Source organism: Artemia franciscana, chromosome 5 (genome assembly GCF_032884065.1).
Source record: "Artemia franciscana chromosome 5, ASM3288406v1, whole genome shotgun sequence".
In the NCBI taxonomy this organism is placed as follows: domain Eukaryota; kingdom Metazoa; phylum Arthropoda; class Branchiopoda; order Anostraca; family Artemiidae; genus Artemia; species Artemia franciscana.
Genome location: NC_088867.1, coordinates 49,797,665 through 49,815,477, shown reverse-complemented (window position 1 = coordinate 49,815,477; position 17,813 = coordinate 49,797,665). Strand labels below are relative to the sequence as shown.

Genomic DNA, 17,813 nt, shown 5'->3' with positions numbered 1-17,813 from the left:
CAGGTTGCATGCCAATAAGAGAGTGCTGAGAAAAGAAAGTACACCAGTAACAGATACATTACCTTATTTAGGGATTAAGAACTTTTCCTCCTCACTAGACTTTTACAAAGTCCATAACGTTCTAGATGAACGAATTTAAAATGGATCTTTTGTAGAGATATTGCTGACAAACTTATATCAGAAATTACACTCTGACAAATATTTTAACAAAGAGGGGCTGAAAAATCACATGCTAATATGAGCAATAAGACCATGACAGATGTCCTAGAAAACATAGGCTGTGTATCAAATGCTGGAGCTGTCCTGGTGTTAGAAGATTGAGAAGTGTGTCTACTCTACCATAAGCTCTTTCCCATGGCCCTACTACTAGAAGAGAAATCATTTCGGTGGACCTTTTACAAGTTTACTTAAAGAGAACTGTGATTGCAAACATTGCTGCAGGGTAATGTTGGGGAGTGGCACCCCAAGGGGAAACTATAGCCCTTTCAATTATGCAATATTGCACAGACCTCCACTGGTGGGACCTATTGCTTTTCTTGAGTGCATAAAGACTTCAATTGATAACTATCATTTATATATTTTGACTGAAAGATTGAGGTGTTTTAAACTAGACTAGTTATAGGAGTTGCGAAAATCGATCTTCCAGGGTTAGGAAACATGAAATTTGATTATATTGAAATGATCAATTTGTGTATAATAGATGAGTTTACAGCTATGGAGTAGGGCTTATGATTAATATGAAAGCTTTTAAGTGTTATTTAGTTTGGGAATGGGTTACTAACACAATTGTATCTGCATATTTTATTAATAAATATGTTTTAGATTGTTACAATTTGTAGATTGAATACTCTAATTATAAACAATACAGTATTTGGCTATAAAATAGTCTATAAGTTAACACTGTTGTCATCTGATTGTATACTACTAAGCATAAACCTGCGCAATAGTTATCATTCTTGAATCACTTTTGAATGATACTTTTTCTCACTAGACAGTATTTTTTTCAAATTGAGCTTTTGAATTTCGGTTATTATGGGCTACAGTTTGATCATTACCTGGTTAGTGAGCTACTGCTGCAATAATGAAACAGGTAGCATCATTAAATTTGCTATTGTGATTCAAAGACTTGCAACATCAATACAGACCATTATGGTACATAGGAGCACTGCTATTGATGTTAGAATTAAAAATCAATCCGCGAGAATCTAGAGTCAATGTGAAGCATAAACTTAGGAAGTTTCTCCCTTACTGGTAGTTATGACTTTGGTAAACTTCAGGATGGGAATCAAGAGAGTAAATTTCCAAGAAAAGTTGGATATAAAACTGGAAAGTGTAGGATATGATGATGTAGAAAAGGAATTGAATGAGTCTAGGAAAATAAGTTTGTGTAGGAGGAGGATATGTCTTAGGAATTCAAGTAAGAAAAGGAGCTAGGAATATTAGCAAAACGGTTTAAGATTGGTGGAGGAGAGAACAGTTTTCAACACAAAGTTTCTGAGTGATAGATTTTACAAGAATAAAGGAAAAGTAAAGGAAGTAGAGAAGATATTAAAATATAAGTTAAGGAGGCCTAGAATAAAGGCTATTGATAAAATAGCTGATGATCTGAAAGAATAGTAAAGCCAAATCGAATAGTAACAAGATATTGTATTGGGATATAAAAAATCAACGAAACTGGTCAATCCTGTCTCTTCTTGGTAAAACATAGGAACAGGGACTCAATTACTAACAACAAATGTGTTAAGGGGAACAGGGTCATTCAGAGTGGTGGTAGCAACTGGGCCAGTGGCTTGGGGAATCACCACATTCATGGTTTTACAAAAACGATTATATTAATCTTTGATGGTTCATAGAACTTTTTTTTGGGGTGGGAGGTAGAGGACAAGCTTAATTTTACCCCCAGATACCACCAGTTCTAGGAACAACCCTGAAGGAGAAAGAAGATTTTGTGCTTGAGAAATGACAGAAAGAATGAACACGTTTTTTTTTGACAATTTTGAAGTGAAGGAACATTTCTTTTGCAAGAAGGAGTTAGACAATACTAATAGGATCAAGAAATAATAAAACCTCAATAGCCAATAAATTAGTATTAAATGTATGTTGGTTACAAAGTTAGAGACTGAGGATATGATTTATGACAAAAAGGAAGTTCCTAGGGATGTTAAAAACTTAAGTTAAACCTTACTTTTAGAAAGCTGGTTTGTGTGAGTGTAGTAATTAATGAAGCATTAGCTTGATTTCAAGATGAGGCAATCTACTTAGCTTGATGATACTGTTAGACTAAAAGAGAGGCTTTAGATTGAGTTGTTGTTGAAGAACAGTGTGGTTTCAAGAAGGAAAGAGAGTACATTGCCCAAATTTCATACTGACGTTAATAACATAGATTACCAACAAGCATTTGACTCAACTGATTTAGTCTTTTCTGAAGGGCTCATTGTTGTATGGCGTATCATATAGCTGCATTAAATTAACTAGTAATGCATACATGAATAATAAACTATCTCAGACTTAGACCATGCAAACAGTTTGAGTACCTTATCTAAAAGTTTTGGTGATATGAATCAATTTTGGGAGGTTTTGAGGGTTCAGTGTGTGGTAATATTTTTTAAATTAATGTTAAGAATATTAAATCGTGTTGACTGACAAGGAGTAAATAAGGGTGAAAAGTAAATGTTTTGTTATTGACCTAGGTGGATTGCTTCTGGGTAATGTTACTAGTAAAGATGGTGGATGCAGTGAAGATGTGAAAAGTAAATTAGCCAAGTAAGTCAGGGTGCTTTTGCCCTGTTGAAAACAAGTTTGGAAGAATAGGAAGGTACACCTTTGAACTAAAAGTAGGATATTGGAAGCCATAGTAATGACATCAGTTAAGTATGTATCTGAAACGTGGTTGCTTCAAAAGGTTTTGGAAGATGTGTTATATTTTTTAAGAGGAATTTTTAAAGAATTGCTTTAGGTAGGCCTGCTCCTTTGATTGATCATATATCAAGCAAAAAGCCAAGAAAAATTTGTTTTGATACTACTTTCTATGGTTGTAATGAAGGAAAGGTTAAGGTGGCTGGGTCATGTTTTCAGGATGCCAGATTGCCAAAAATCTACTTTTTGGGTCACCCATCATGGGGGTCAAAAGAAAAGCTGGTTTCCCACGAAGCTGGTCAGAAAATACAGTAAGAAGGATTGAAAAGGAATTAGCACTTAATAGGAGAGAGTTAGAAAGAAGATTTTAACTAATTGGGGTGGTGTGCATGGAGTGGTGTTTGCCTTGGGTGGCTTTATACTCAATGAGTTGTTAGTAGTAATAGAGTTTGCATGGACAAAACTATATACTGAATTTTCTTTCTTTTTTCCAGGTATTTCAATGCAGTTTTTTGGTTTTTCAGTATTTAAGCAAATTGTGCCTGTTGATTTTACTTCCATTCCGATGCCAATTTATAATAAAGTTATTGCTAACTTCGACTCTACATTACAGCTCTCAGGTAATTCATTTTATTTAGGATATCAGTCATATTCTTCTACAGTCAAACATGTCTAAATTCATTATTCAACAATCAGATTGTCAGTTTTTTTTTTTACTTTTTTTGTTATGATGTTTTGTGCTGACTTCTCAACTATTTATGTAAACTATAGAAGTTCCAGTTTAATTTGTTGTCTCATGTTCATTTATGAATTTCAAAGTGTTTTTTAAGCATTTAAATCTTTGACTTTTCTTTTTCAAAATTTCTTGGGTAATAAAACAGTATATAAAAGTAAAAATTCTGCTAGCCAGCTGTCAATTTACTGGTCATCTATAAATGAAGACTATACCCAAATTTTAAACATCATATTTAGGCTATAATAAACATCAATTGTTTCATTTTGTTTTCATAGCATCTTGAATGATCATAATGATTTCTCTTCACAGCTGAACAATATTTTTTTTATCATAGTTTAAGTCTTTTTTTTGTATCTTCATCTTTTGGTTAAAACGGCGACATTAAAATTGGACTGTCATACCATGTTTTCCTGTGGTGTTCCTCAGGGGTAAAAAATGGCGTGAGAGGATGGCCCTGTTGCCTGTTGATTATTTTCAATTCCTTTAAAAGGCCTCTAGAACTTGCGATGCTTGTCTGAATCAGATTTCTTCCGAAATTCTGTGACTATAGGTTGAAAGTTATTATTCCTTATTGAAAAAGTAAAGAAATTAAATAAATAAATTAAAAAAAACACACACACACAGTTTTGACACACAAAAAATATGAATTTTCGAATATCTGCTGTTTAGGGAGATCTTGGGGATTCAGTAACTGATTGTGCAATTTTTTGTGCTAATTGGATCATTTTGGGGGTTGTTTCTCTCTTGTTTCTGAAAATGTCCAAATTTACAAAAGCTAAAAACTTTTCATGGAATAGTTTAAACTTAACATAGGAAATTACAATAAAACTGCCATTTTTTATGTATATATCGTTTCCAAACTTCTATGTTTTAGTGTTTAGTTACCATTGGAACAGGTTGTTCTATAATTGAAGCTGGGACTGTTGAAATATGAAAAGACAAAATTGTAGGAAGCAAAATTAAGTCTTGTTGTTGTTGTTGTTTGGAGTTTGACTCGTTCAACCATTATGTCATATGCGTTTCTATCACTCGATTATTCTCTGCCTTCTCTAATCACTAGCTTGCTTGGTTGTCGCTTCAGTCAATATTCACTGAACCTGATCATGCATCATTTATCTTGCTATTGGTAGGGGGTTATTCACCTGCAGCAATTGCCTGCATCGAAAAAGGGGAATCAAAATAATACGGCTATGCTTTGTCATACAGCAATTAGAATACATATACAACACAATTATAATAAATAAAACAATTCTACATTATAACCTGTCACATACTTCAAGATATAAAAATCTAAACAGATAAGATAAAGATAATGAAAACAAATAAAATAGTAAATAAGATTATTCTAAAATGATATAAAATAAGGGGTTAGAGTAAAAGAAAGAAAAAAAAATCTTATAGGGAATGAACCAAATAAGTAATCTTAACCAATTTACCTAATAGGTTTGGGCATAATTGTATAGACCAAGGAGGAGATGTGTGATGTCCCAGAACAGAACGTATCGTAAATGCCTTAAATGCCATCTCACAGCCATCCCCTCTCTTTTTAATATTTTCTACAGTTGAAGATGATGTGACGTATGTCTTTTTACACTTCACATGTATCACAATTGGAGGATGGAGCCATTTTCCATTGGAATGTCTTTGCATGGCCACATTTAAGATGGAAAAGGCAATTTGAAAGGGTAAGAGATGGCAGGTACATTTGTAATCTTGTAATCATAGAGATCTAGGAGCTGGGCATGAGAAGAATGGAGCCAAGCTTTTTCTTCCTCCAAAATTTTTGAACTGATTGAAGACAGGAATTCAGGACCAGTAATAGGATTGTAAGTAATCAGACCCAGTTGAGAGGTTCGTTTGAAACATGCTCTGTTCCCATTCCCTGTTATAACACAGTGTGTTGGGACCCATAATGATATAACTGATATATCCCTTCTTGCTAGTTGTGTAACCAAATTTTCAATCTCAATGGCAACATCTCTTGCTTGATGTTGCTGGTGTGAAAGGTAATCCAGAGCTGAATGTGAATATATAATAGAATCATAAGCTAATAAGCAATAATAAGAAATTTTTGAAGAGAAAACTGTCTGATTAGGGGGTAAACGGTAGGAAAGAGACGGGCTCGGGTTCTAGGAGGGTATAACTACTGCACAACTGAATTTTTTCCATCTTTGAGCTATATACATAAACTTGGGTGCAGTCCTGATGTTATGCCAACTTTCCTAGGAAGATAATGTTCATTAGTGCTTGAAGAAGGCCATCCGTTTTGCAACGCTGATATTAGGAATAATCAATTTTCAATTCCTTTGGAGACCCTAGAAGAATCATCATCCAAATTAACAGTCAGCCAGTCATTCCCCATGAATTCTTCCATGCCAGGAAGGCAAAAGAATCTCTGGAAAGAGGGCTTCTCTTTTGGCTTCAAGCGGACATCAGGGTTGTGGTGTTTAATGATTCCTTTGTAGATAATGTGGTTCTTGGGTTTTATCTTCTTTTCAAAATATCTTTCAAGGAGATATCTTCTTCCGGAGTAAAGAGACCTGATCCGCATTTCACAGTACATACCTGCAATAGAAGTTGATTTTGGGCAACCAATTGCTTTTCGTAAGATTTCATGGAGAGTAGTGTCAAATTTCTCAAGGAGTCATGTCTTAGCAGATCCGTGTATAAATGATCCATAGTCTATATTGAATACCACCACAGACTTGACAATAGTTGAAGGAGAGGCTTTGGTGGCTTTTGTTCTTCCAAGGCAGAGAGCATTAATGAAGTTTTGTCTTGCTTGAATCTGCAAATAAGCTCATCCAGATGGGGTTTCCTGGTCAGTTTTTGGTCAAATACAACTCCCAGAGAGTGTGCATGCTCTGCAACTACAACCACGTTTCCATTCAGTTTGACCAGAGGTGTGAAAGCAGCCAGGTTATTCATTTTGTGGAAAAACACACTAACTGACTCACGGCCATATTAAACACACTAACACACCTCCATTATTACTATTTGCCCAAATTGACAGCATATCAATAGCTTTTTGGGTGGCTGTCTGTAAACATAAAAGGTCTCTACCCGTAACTGCAACAGCAATGTCGTCAGCACTTAGAACGATCACTGCTCCAAGGACTTTTTCCAGGCTTATCTGCCTGATAAGCCTGTTTACCAGTTTATTGACAATAAACTGATCTATAGTCTATCTTGGATGTCACCACTGACTTGACAATAGTTGAAGCAAAGGCTTTGGCGGCTCCTCTTCTTTCAAGGTAAAGAGCATTAATGAAGTTTTGTCTTTGTTTGAAAATGCAAATAAGCTTATCCAGATCAGTGTCAAAACTGATAGTTCCATGTCAGATTTTGGTCAAATGCAACTCCAAGAAAGTGTGCATGTTCTGCAACTTCAATCACGCTTTCACCAGAGTTTCACTATTCAGTTTCGCCAGAGGTTTGAAAGCAGAGGAATCTAGAAAAATTGGCAGAAAGCATATTAACAGTCAAAGCAAGCCAAAGGCCAAAAATGCACAGCAAAACGAGCGTTCAGGCGTCAGGGATCCCAAGAGGATCCCCTTGTGATTTAATCAACACACCATGGCACAGAGCTATCCCAACTAGGGAAATAGTAACTTGGGATATATTTGGTTTATTTCAATTTCAATTCCAAAATTAAGTCTTAGCAAAAAGTAACAAAATGAACAAAAAGTATCACCAGTGTTTTTTGATGCAGTCACTGATGCTTGAATTGTTGTCTTGTATTATGGTTCTCCCAAAGAGAAATTATTTATGAATAGTAATTCATTCATGAATACTGGTATAATATTTTTAATTGGAAATAATCACATATTTTATTATCAATCTATTTATTTTCTGAATCCATACATTAAGACATCTTGAAGTAGTCTGTATTTCACCAGTCGACTTAGTAACTCTTATAACAAATCTAACAGCTGTGAAAACCATGTATTTTGATCCTGGACAACGCTTTTGTTGCTATTGCAATCCAGCATTTTGCTATAGACCATCCCATAAATTCGTGATTTGACCGTTGTTTTTTAAGGAGAATCATAAATCTTTTTAAATTAAGTTAGGAAATACTTGGAAAATTTCAGCTGATACTCGATTTCAGCTGACAAACTGTGGGATTATGTGGCCCTGACTTCCAGTGCTAGTACATATTTAATTTTGCTGCATCTTTGGTTGAATCTGTCAAGTGGTTGGAGATCATGATTAGAAATATTTTACTGTCATTTTTTCCTGTATTTGAGGCTGGGATTGGGAAGAGAAATAATTTACTGTCATTTTTTTCCTGTTTTTGAGAATTCTGAGGCTGGGGTTGAGTGGTTGGGAATCTTGATTATACTGTCAATTACTTTCCTGTTTTATTACTGTAACTTTTTTCTGTCATTTTTTCCTTTTTCTGAGGCTGGGGTTGGGTGGTTGGGAATCCTGATCAGAAATAATTCACTGTCATTTCTTTCCTCTATGGTTTCTGAGGCTAAGCTTAAACTTCAGATTCGGTTTTCAGAATTATTTACTAACTGGTATAAATACAACAGTAAAGAGTTGATAAAACTATATTATCCCTGCAGCAATGATACTGTGTTATTTTCGTTTGGTTTGTAAGTTTTCTCTAAAGGAAATCTGGGTGCTCTGTGCAGTTTATTTTTGGTATTTAAGGTTTTCAATGTAATTTCTACTGTGATAAAAATAAAAAAAAATTGCAATCTGTTTTAGTGTTCCATATATAACAAAAAAAGCTGGCTTTGCTACATAGGGACTCTCCAATTCTGCTATTTTGAAGTCCGAGCTTTTTCCTGGTATTTTCCCGCGACTATAAGCCTTTCCTCCTCTTTTTTTTTGTATTTGTAGGTGGTTATAAGTTTATGACTGTTATTATTATCATAGACGAGAGGGACCAGCATATCTTTTTTTTTTAAGGAAAGGAAAGTCCAATGACTAAAAAAGTAAGGTTTGAGATCTAAGCATTTATATTTCAATCAAAATATATTTCCTGCGCAATTTTTCCTGAGATAGAGTAAAGATCCACATAGTGAAGATCTCCCTTCATCCCCTTTGTATAGGTAAGCTGCATTTTGTATTTACGGTTTTTGTCGTTCCTAAAATTCAAAATGGTGCTTTTATTCGTTTTTATTTTCTTTATCTTTTATTTATCATGATGTTTTTATTTTGTAAACAAATAATATATTGCAGCAACAGAACTAGTGGTAAAGACAGTTGCTAAGCATGGTTTTGAAGTGTGAGTGCTTCGAGAAGGTAAGACATGCTGGATCTTTTTTAGAGGAAAAAGCTGAATAAAAAATGTGGTCAGATTTTGCTGTCTATAGCTGTAACAAAATCAAGTTCAAGAAGGATAGAAAAGCTAACTGACCACTAAAAGTTACGCTTTTAGTGTGACTGGAATAGATCATAAGAAAAGATTTAAAAGAACCTGGGACTTCACGTAAGGAGCAAAGAGAGAAGCTCCAAACAGAGTTAGGGGAAAGAGGAACTATTGCAGTGGTGTTTGCCGTGATTTGCTAAAAATCTGTGATGAGTCATTAACAGTAGTAGTTGTAATATTACAACAATTACGTTGGCCGAAAATCCCTTGACTCTTGTATAAACCACTGGTTCTTGCTTGTGCCCCTTAAGTAACGACATGGTTCGTGCACATAGAACCGTGCAAACAGGGATAGGAGGCTAGGACAATCATTTGAGATCATGAATATAAGTTTTTAACCTCTGTGTTCCTTAGAATTAAAAGAGAAAAGCAAATTCTCACAAGCCCCTCTCTGTTGGCTAATCATAGTTACGCTTCCAGTAAATGCTCCTTACTCCTACTAATGTTAAGCTTAGTTGCCTCTGACATGTATGACTGTGAAGTCCAATGTAATGAGGATGCAATTGCTTGTTGTCAAACAGCAGGAACATTTATTTTAAGATTTCTGATGTTTTTCGACCAATACCCTTAACATTCTAAAATTCCTTGTCAAATAATATTCGGTGCAAAGCCTTATCAAGTTCCTATGTTAATCATTGTAAGTGTAATTCTAATTCTACTTATTCAAATTTTAGATACAAATGAACTGGTCTATTCTACATTTATTGATGGTCAGGTTACACCTGAAATTGTAACTCCTCCCAGCGATTTCAATTTCGAAAAGGTAACTATCGAGCTCTTTCTTGCATCTTTCCACCCAGATTTTTACCTAAGGTAAATTAGTTAGATCGAGTTACCTCGATCATTGTCGTATATTCAACAGAATTTAAATTCTAATAGTTGAGGTGCTCAACAGTTCAACTGTGAATGAAAATGATACTTTGGTGAGGTTTTATTTTTATAATATACCATATAAACCATAGGTTGATGCTTAAAATTTAAAACTGTTAAATTCCTTAGTTAAATATAAAAATAAAAGCTTTCTTTGCTTTTTCTCTTCGTTCCTTGAATGTTGTCTTTATCAAGCTGCTAAACACAAAATACCGAAGTTTTCCAACGAAAAAGTGAAGTGCAATACTGCAAATTTAAAGGAGCAAAATTCTAATCTTTCTCTCGATATAAGAATTAAAGCTCACAATGAACATAAGTCATCCCAACGACAAAGCCAAACTTTTAATGAACAGAAATTACCACGACTGCTTTCATAGTCGACGTGTCAAACAATTTGTGGTAACGAACTGCAAAGTAAGGAGCGACTCGACTCGAAAGTAACTGAAATTTCAAAAACAGTTTTGATAACAACAGATACATCACAAGAGTCGAATTTTTATGCTGATTTGAAATATATAATATAATATTACCCATTAAAACTTACGAGCCTTAGAAAATTTGCCAATTTATGAAAAATGGGGTATCAATTAATTGACATATTCTTTTTCATGAAAAAAATTATATCTTTTCGTTTTTCTTTAAGAATCCATAGTTTTGCTTGCTATTTGTATGTTGGAAAAACTTTTCAATAATAATAATAATAATAATCTTTATTCTTTCCCTTTATCACAATGCAATAACATGGGTATCGTAAAAAAAGAAAATAGAAAAACGCAAAAAGACGCAACATAAAGAACACACATGATGAGCTATCACTTCGATTTGAGGATATTGTCGTTGTAGTGCTTCACGTAGTAGGGAACGAAGGAGTTTAAAAATCTTGTCTTTGAGTGTGTAGGCGGGCATTCTAACAGTTCTTTTCCCTCTTTAAAATTTGCCACCCTCGTCTTGTGTGCGTGAGTCACTGAAGTAAACTGAGGCAGGATATCTCGGTGCGTTGGGGACTTCGGGATGTCAGCTCCGAACTTCATCAGCGTTTCGTGCCTCTTTTCATCCAGGGTTGGGAGCCTGAGTTCGCTCAAGCTTTCTTCGTAGTTTTTGTAATTTGATCCAAGAATTATATTGCACGCTCTTGTCTGAATTGTTTCAAGCTGACTTCTGTCTTTCTCTGTGAGCGATGGGTGCCAGACTGGACAGTCGTACATGACTATGGGCATTACATAAGTTTATGTAGCACGAAAGAAGGAGTTGTTCTGTCATTCCAAACCTTTTGAGATTTGCAAAGGATTTTAGAAGACCAGCTGCTTTTGCTGTGATCTAGTTGATGTGATCTCAAAAACTAAGATCGTCACTTAGGGTGATGCCGAGTATTTTGACTTATTTCTTTGTTTGGAGAGGTACAGGTTCGTCAATGCTCTTCTTTAGGAAGTTGACACGCAACACACAGCTTTTCTCGAGACTTGGCTGGAGCTTCACTTGATCAGCTTGATCCCGAAGCTCTGCAACCAGGGGCTCGAGTTGGTCTTGTGTTTGTGAAAGGAATCGTAGTAGACTTATTGAACAGTCATCTGCGAACTTGTACCTTTGTTTATGTTGTCTCATCAGTCGGTTGATTACAATGACAAATAAGATGGGACCTAGCTCCTTGGGCTGCTCCACGTGTGATGTCTTGGAAGTTGGATACTTCCCCGTTTTCAAGTTGTACGCACTGTTGACGACCAGAAAGGAAACTTGCGATGATGCACAACAGAAACTGCGAGACCTCCAGGGCACGGGCTTCATTGACAACAGTCTCGTGGTCAAGGAGATCGAAAGCTTTCACGAAATCAGAAGTTATTATATCAGCGAGGGCCTCCGAAATTTCTAGGTGCTCTAGTAGATCATGAAGTAATCTGACCAGATAATGTGTTGTGCTGTGCCCTCGACGAAAACCGAACTGCATAGGATCGATTTTATGTTCTTCTTCTGCTAGTAGCCACTGTAGAATAAAGTCTTCAAAGACTTTCGAGATGATGGGCGTCTTCGAAATCAGCCTAACGGTGGCCTAAGGTCTGACGGTGAGGTCGGTGATGTTTTCTTCGGAATAGGTGTGATAAATGCCTTTTTAAACTTATCTGGAAAAACGCCTTCCAGTAGACACTGGTTATACATCATAGCCAATGGCGTGGCCAGGAAGGAGGAGCATGCGTGTATCAGCCTTATAGGAATTTCGCCGGGGTAAGAGGCTTTCCTAATATCTAGGTGTTCGAGTTTTTCTTGGACCTGGGAAACTGTGATGACAGGAATGGTTCCAATCGGACCATTCTGTGGTAAAGTATTGAGGGGAGGCTGTTGGCGGCAAATATTTGAGAAGTGGGCATTAATTATTTCTGCGGTTAAATTCTTTCCGTGCTCGTCCCTCAGAATGGATTTTGACTTCTGCTGTCCCATTAACTTCCGTACAGTTGTGTGGAACTTCCTTGGATCACTGGCTGACAACCTAGCGAATATTTGGTGTCCATACAGACGCCTAGCTTGCTTTAGTAGTCTCACTACTATATTTCTCTTCCGTTTATATTCATCACAGTGGGGCTTTGTCTTGTAAAGCATGTCTCGCTCTCTCATTGCAGCTTTTATGTTCGGGTTAACCCATGATTTGCTCTGTGGCTTAATTGTAACTCGCTTCTCAGGGAAGAATCGTTCGTACTCTTGAGTCGTTTTCTCATAGAAGAGTTCGGTCATGCTGTTTGCATTTTCGTCTTTGAAAAGGCGGAACCAGCATACCGAGTTGAAATCCTGACACAAATAGTATTGTTTAATTGAATTTTACACCTTCTCAGGTTGACCTGAAAAATGAAACTTGTTGTCATTCCTAATTTACTCTATATATACTCTTTGAGAACCTGGATCCACGTTTACTCTTATGATTTATTTAAATTGTAAGAGCAGAAGTAATAAGAGTAGTAGCCAATTTAGTTTCAGCTTAATATCTCCAGTCGTTCTCGATATATTCCTTGAGGTTTCTTATTGGCAACCATACACACAGTGCCTTTTGATTTAGTTAAAAAAAACATTTAGTTTTAAAGCATAGTGGGCCAGTTATATAATTTTTGGCGTTGACTTACCAATATCATTAGATACATAGTTGCTGGACCGTTTTACTATGTTGAACAAAATGGCTGTCTCCAAATTTTTGACTGGATGTGCTTGGAAAATGAATGGGCTTAGGAGGAGGGCTGTTTGCCCTCTAATTTCTCCCTACTCTTAAAAAGGGCACTATAACTTTTAATTTTGAATTGAATTAGCTCCTTTAAAAGTTTCAATAATATTTCTAACTATTATAGAACGACACTGCCTGTTATATTGCTGATATGCCCTTTTGAAAACCTGCATGCAAATATTTTTTTTTGTACTCCCTTAAACATTCCCTAAAGGTTTCACCTTAACACCTTTAGCGTCATTAGTTTCAGCTACTATAGTTGTAGCATTAATTGTCTACACTTAGTGCCTTCTGGTTAGTTCAAAATTCATCACAACATACCCTTAAAGGTCTAACTTAATAATGCAAGCTGTTCTTGAGATATTGCTTTGTCTCCTTTTTGAAATTCCAAATTCTCATATTTTGTTTTGATTTAGTTCAACATTTTTAAAAGCTTCATCTTCCTCTCTCAAAATTCCTTGAAAATTTTACTTCTCAAATTTTACCTTTAGGCATAGTTGTAATAGTAGTCACAGTAGTAGTATTGGTAGTACTGGTATTGGTATTAAAAGTAATAGCGGTAACACTAGTAGCAGCAGAAGTATTAACTTATTGCCTTTTGGTCTGTAGAATATCCCTCTCAGCATGTCTTGGAAGTGTCGACTTAATATAATTAGCCATTGCTATGACATTGCTGATGTGTCCTTTTGATAACCTTTATGCTCATACACTTCTTAAAACTTTCATTTCAGTACTCGTAGCCTTACACATAATTGCAATAGAAGTAGTAGTAAATGTATCAGTGATAGTAGTATTAGTAGTAGCGTACACATGTCGCCTCTTTGTAAGGCGAACTTCCCCTTTTAGCATTCTCTGAAAGCTCCATCTTAATACCCAAATCAATTCTTGAGACACGCGGTTTTTACTATGTACATGAATGTAGTGGCTTTTGATTTTGTTCAAATTTCTGTTCAATGTTGGAAATGGAGTAGTGTGGTAGTTGTAGTGGTGGTAGTTTTAGTAGTAGTGGTAGCATGCAAGTATTGCTCTTTAATGATCTCCCTTATTACTTCCTGAAAGTTCCAAATTAATTTACCCAGTTATTCCTGAGTTACGCCCTTTTGATAATCCGCAAACACATAATTTGTTTTGATTTAGTTCAACACCGCCCCGAACAATCTCTAAAAGGCTCAGCTGAATGCCCTTCGTTTTTTTCGACAGTAAAGTTCAATATTTTCCATATTTTCCTCAATACATATTTTCCTCAATAACTTATACTATATGTAAACAATGAATGAATTGCCTAGATTTCCTTTGCTCTGAGGACTATAGGGAGGTTCTCATCCCCAAAGACATATTTACTGGATCTTTCAACAATTCTGAACGAAATAGCCCTCCTAAAATTTTGATCAGATTTGTTTTGGGCAATGAAGGCGATGCTTGCTTTTCATTTACGTTTGACCCTTAAAAAGGGTATTAGAACTTCCAACTTCTAATCGAATAAGCTCCCTCCTATCTGAAGTTTGTACGACCACCCATTCCATGAAAACTTTATATACCCCGAGGCAGAACTTACAACTCTTGTCCCTGGGCTCTGGGGGGGGGTCGTGTTCTCCCTGAAGATATTGTTATATGCTCTTTGGACTATTGCGAACAAAATAGCTGTCTCACGACTTTGATCTGGTGCGTTTGAGAAAAGAGGATGTCAGGGGAGGGGTCTAGTTGCCCTCAATCACTTTTGACTTTTAAAAGGAAACTAGAACTACATATTTTCAATCAAATGAGCCTCCTCTAAAGTTCACACGGCCACTCCTTCCATAAAACTTTGTAAGTCCGGAGCATAACTTACAACCCTTGCCCCCAAACTCTACGGGTTATGTCAACCCCAAAAATCTTGTTTTGTGATCTTCCAGCTAATTTCTTTTTTTACGAATGACTATTTCAAAATTTCTATCAGTTGCTTTTGGGAAAAATACGACGTATGACTTTGACACCTTGACTTAGCTCCCCTCCGATCACTTTTACTCTTTAAAATGGCTCTAGAACTTCTAATTTCCAGTCCAATGAACCCCTCTCCGAAGCTTATGAGACCACCCTTTCTATAATAGTCTTTTATGCCTCCATGGCATAACTTATAACCCTAGCCCTGAGGGCTCTAGGAGGATGTCACCCCCAAAGACATAATTTCCGAACCTTTCAACTACGCTGAACAAAATGGCTAACTCAAAATTTGATTGGATGCGTCTGGGGAAAAGATGGGCGAGGGGGTGGGGCTAGTTTCCTTCCAATCACTTCCTTATTGAAAAGGGCACTAGCACTTTCAATTTACAATTGAACGAGCCTTTTCGAAGTGTCTACGACAATTCCTCCTATACGAAGTGGCCTGGTCTAAAACAAAAAAAAAACATATTGCTCACATCGCTCTTTACATAGCGCAATTGTGCTGCCTGTGATACAACGCCCCTAAGAAATAAATAATCTAACAGACACGCATCCTTAGCCATTTTTGTCAAGAAAAATGCAAACCTTTGTTTTATTAGAGATATGATCTTGGAACTGTGGTATTTTGACATGTTCGATTTTGTGGTACAGATTTCTTCAAGATAACCTCCATTAGGCTAATAACTTTGGACGGTAATTTTTGAGGAGGGTATCAAGTTGTAGATGGACGCAAGTTTTAATTAATGTCAGTTTCTTATGTTTCGAAATAAAACAAAAAAAGTTGTACTGTTTTTTGAAAATAGTAAAATTAAATTGACTGTCGTAAATGTATTGATTCGAAAATGTTGTTTTTCTTTTCAGTAAATGTTTTTGTTTTCAGTAAATCGCAAAGGATGGTCGTGTCTTTAGGGGGATTTGGGTGGGAACGATAACTCCGCTCATATTTGTGATAATTTAGTAGTTTCTTCTACTTGCTTTAGGCTTCATAAATGCGCTCTATTTCTGTGACTTTATTTCTGCTCGTTTTAGGCTTTAATTTGAATCTTAGCTTCCCTTTGATATAAAGTTTTTTGAGACTGTTTTTAAAATTATGTCTTTTCGTCTTTAATGGACACGTTAAATGTAGGAATGTTACTATGTTTTTTCTTTTCTTTTGTTTTTTTTTTTGCTAAAGAAATAAAATATCGGATTGCAGCTTAAGTTTTTTAATGGAATAGCTTGTTTTCGTCCTTAGTCGGGACTTAGTTCTTTTTTGCCTCGAACACGCTTTTAAAATTTTTGCTAAATTCAAAGGTCTGAGCTTGGCTTGTTCTGCTTGTGCTTGGGATTGCTCACTAGAATTTTTGAAATGTACTTTTTCTGGCAGCACTCACTAATGAAATATTGCTTCTGCAGACATATACATAGGAAGGCCCCAAGTATCATTCTAAAGCCCCATTAAAGTTTTGTGAAATTGTGTGTTTATTTTGCTGATTTTAGACCCCCTTTCCCCATTAGTGAAAGCCACTGCCCTGTGTTCCACTTTAAAATCTGGACTGTCTACACCTGTATACGCATATGACAGTTTTTAATCTTCTTTTCTAACCCCCTTTTATATGTCTATAAGTCTGTTATCCTTTCAATTTTTCACTGGTGTTATTTGCGGTTATATACATAGCTACTAATCGTTTTTTCTTTCATGTAGACAGTACTAAGAAATGGTGTGATATATTATATATCGTTGGATTACTGCTTAGTACGCATAATAGTTAAACAGAAATTGTGTCACTATTTCTCAACTGAAAGCTGCACTTTCTTAACTGAAAAGCCGTTGACCGACTCTTTTACTGAGATCTCCGCAGGTGAAGATTCTGTTGGAGCTGTAAGGAAGAGTGAGTTTTGGTTCCACTGATCTAATTTAATAACCAGAATATAATTTTGGTCTGCTGTCTCTGCGACAGATCTGGTTTTTTCTCTCCCTATTTTTTTTTCGTCTATGTTTTGTCAGTTTCTTTCTACCTAAGATAAACAATTATGCTTGTTTGATTAGAACAAGGGATATGTGCATTACTATTTTCTGGTATACCTAATGACTAATAGCTTTAACAATGGGAGCTTTATTTATTTCATTTGAGGGAAATAAGAGACTATTTCGATTCTTTATGTGGCAGTAACAGGGTGAATTATATTTAAGTCGAATATTTTTTTTAATTTTTTCCCTCTGGATATGGGATCTAACGGCACATGAAAACGTGAAAGAAAAAAAACACCATGACGCTGGCCTTGCTGAGCCAGTGATGTAGCCTTTCCGTAGACGAATTAATTTATATCAGCTTAGAGACATCATCTGCTTTCACGAATTACTTATGCTTTTTCTTCCATGCCCCCAGCTAAGGTTTCTTTACTGGTGTTGGAAGCATCTGAGGCAAAACTGTGTTTAGACTGCTTCCCTATTATCATTGATTGATTACCGTTATCATTGATTGATTACCGTTACTTTTCTCTACTTTTATGACGACATTTTTTATTTTATGTTATTACCAAATTTATGGCCACTAAGATATTAGATTGCCACTAAAGCGATTGATTATTTCAATTGTCGCTACAGTTACTGTTAGACGTATAAAAGGCATTTGACTGCTCTAGTGTCGCAGGGGTTTTTCTATATTATATATTCAGGCAGTAAATATAAGGAAAGGATAAAAAGCATTTTTAGTTCAAAATTTCGAAGCTTTTCAACATAGAGGAAAGGTGAGCTTTTGTGAAGTAATTAACTCAAGGTGCTGTCAAATTATTTCCTTTTTGTTCGTCGTTATTTTATTGATGGTGACACAGTTAAAACATTCCCTGGTTGTTTTTTAATCAAT

The 17,813-nt window shown here is 35.8% G+C and overlaps 1 protein-coding gene across 4 annotated transcripts in view; it reads left to right on the top strand.

The window, feature by feature from the left end:
- Positions 1-17,813, top strand: part of LOC136027541 (anaphase-promoting complex subunit 1-like) — a 255,997-nt gene that overhangs the window by 8,098 nt on the left and 230,086 nt on the right. For all 4 annotated transcript variants that reach the window (XM_065704890.1, XM_065704889.1, XM_065704892.1 and 1 more), the window contains exons 2-4: positions 3,351-3,476; positions 9,653-9,741; positions 16,652-16,838. In XM_065704890.1, coding sequence (XP_065560962.1) covers positions 3,351-3,476; positions 9,653-9,741; positions 16,652-16,838 — 402 coding nt within the window. The remainder of the gene's footprint in view (positions 1-3,350; positions 3,477-9,652; positions 9,742-16,651; positions 16,839-17,813) is intronic.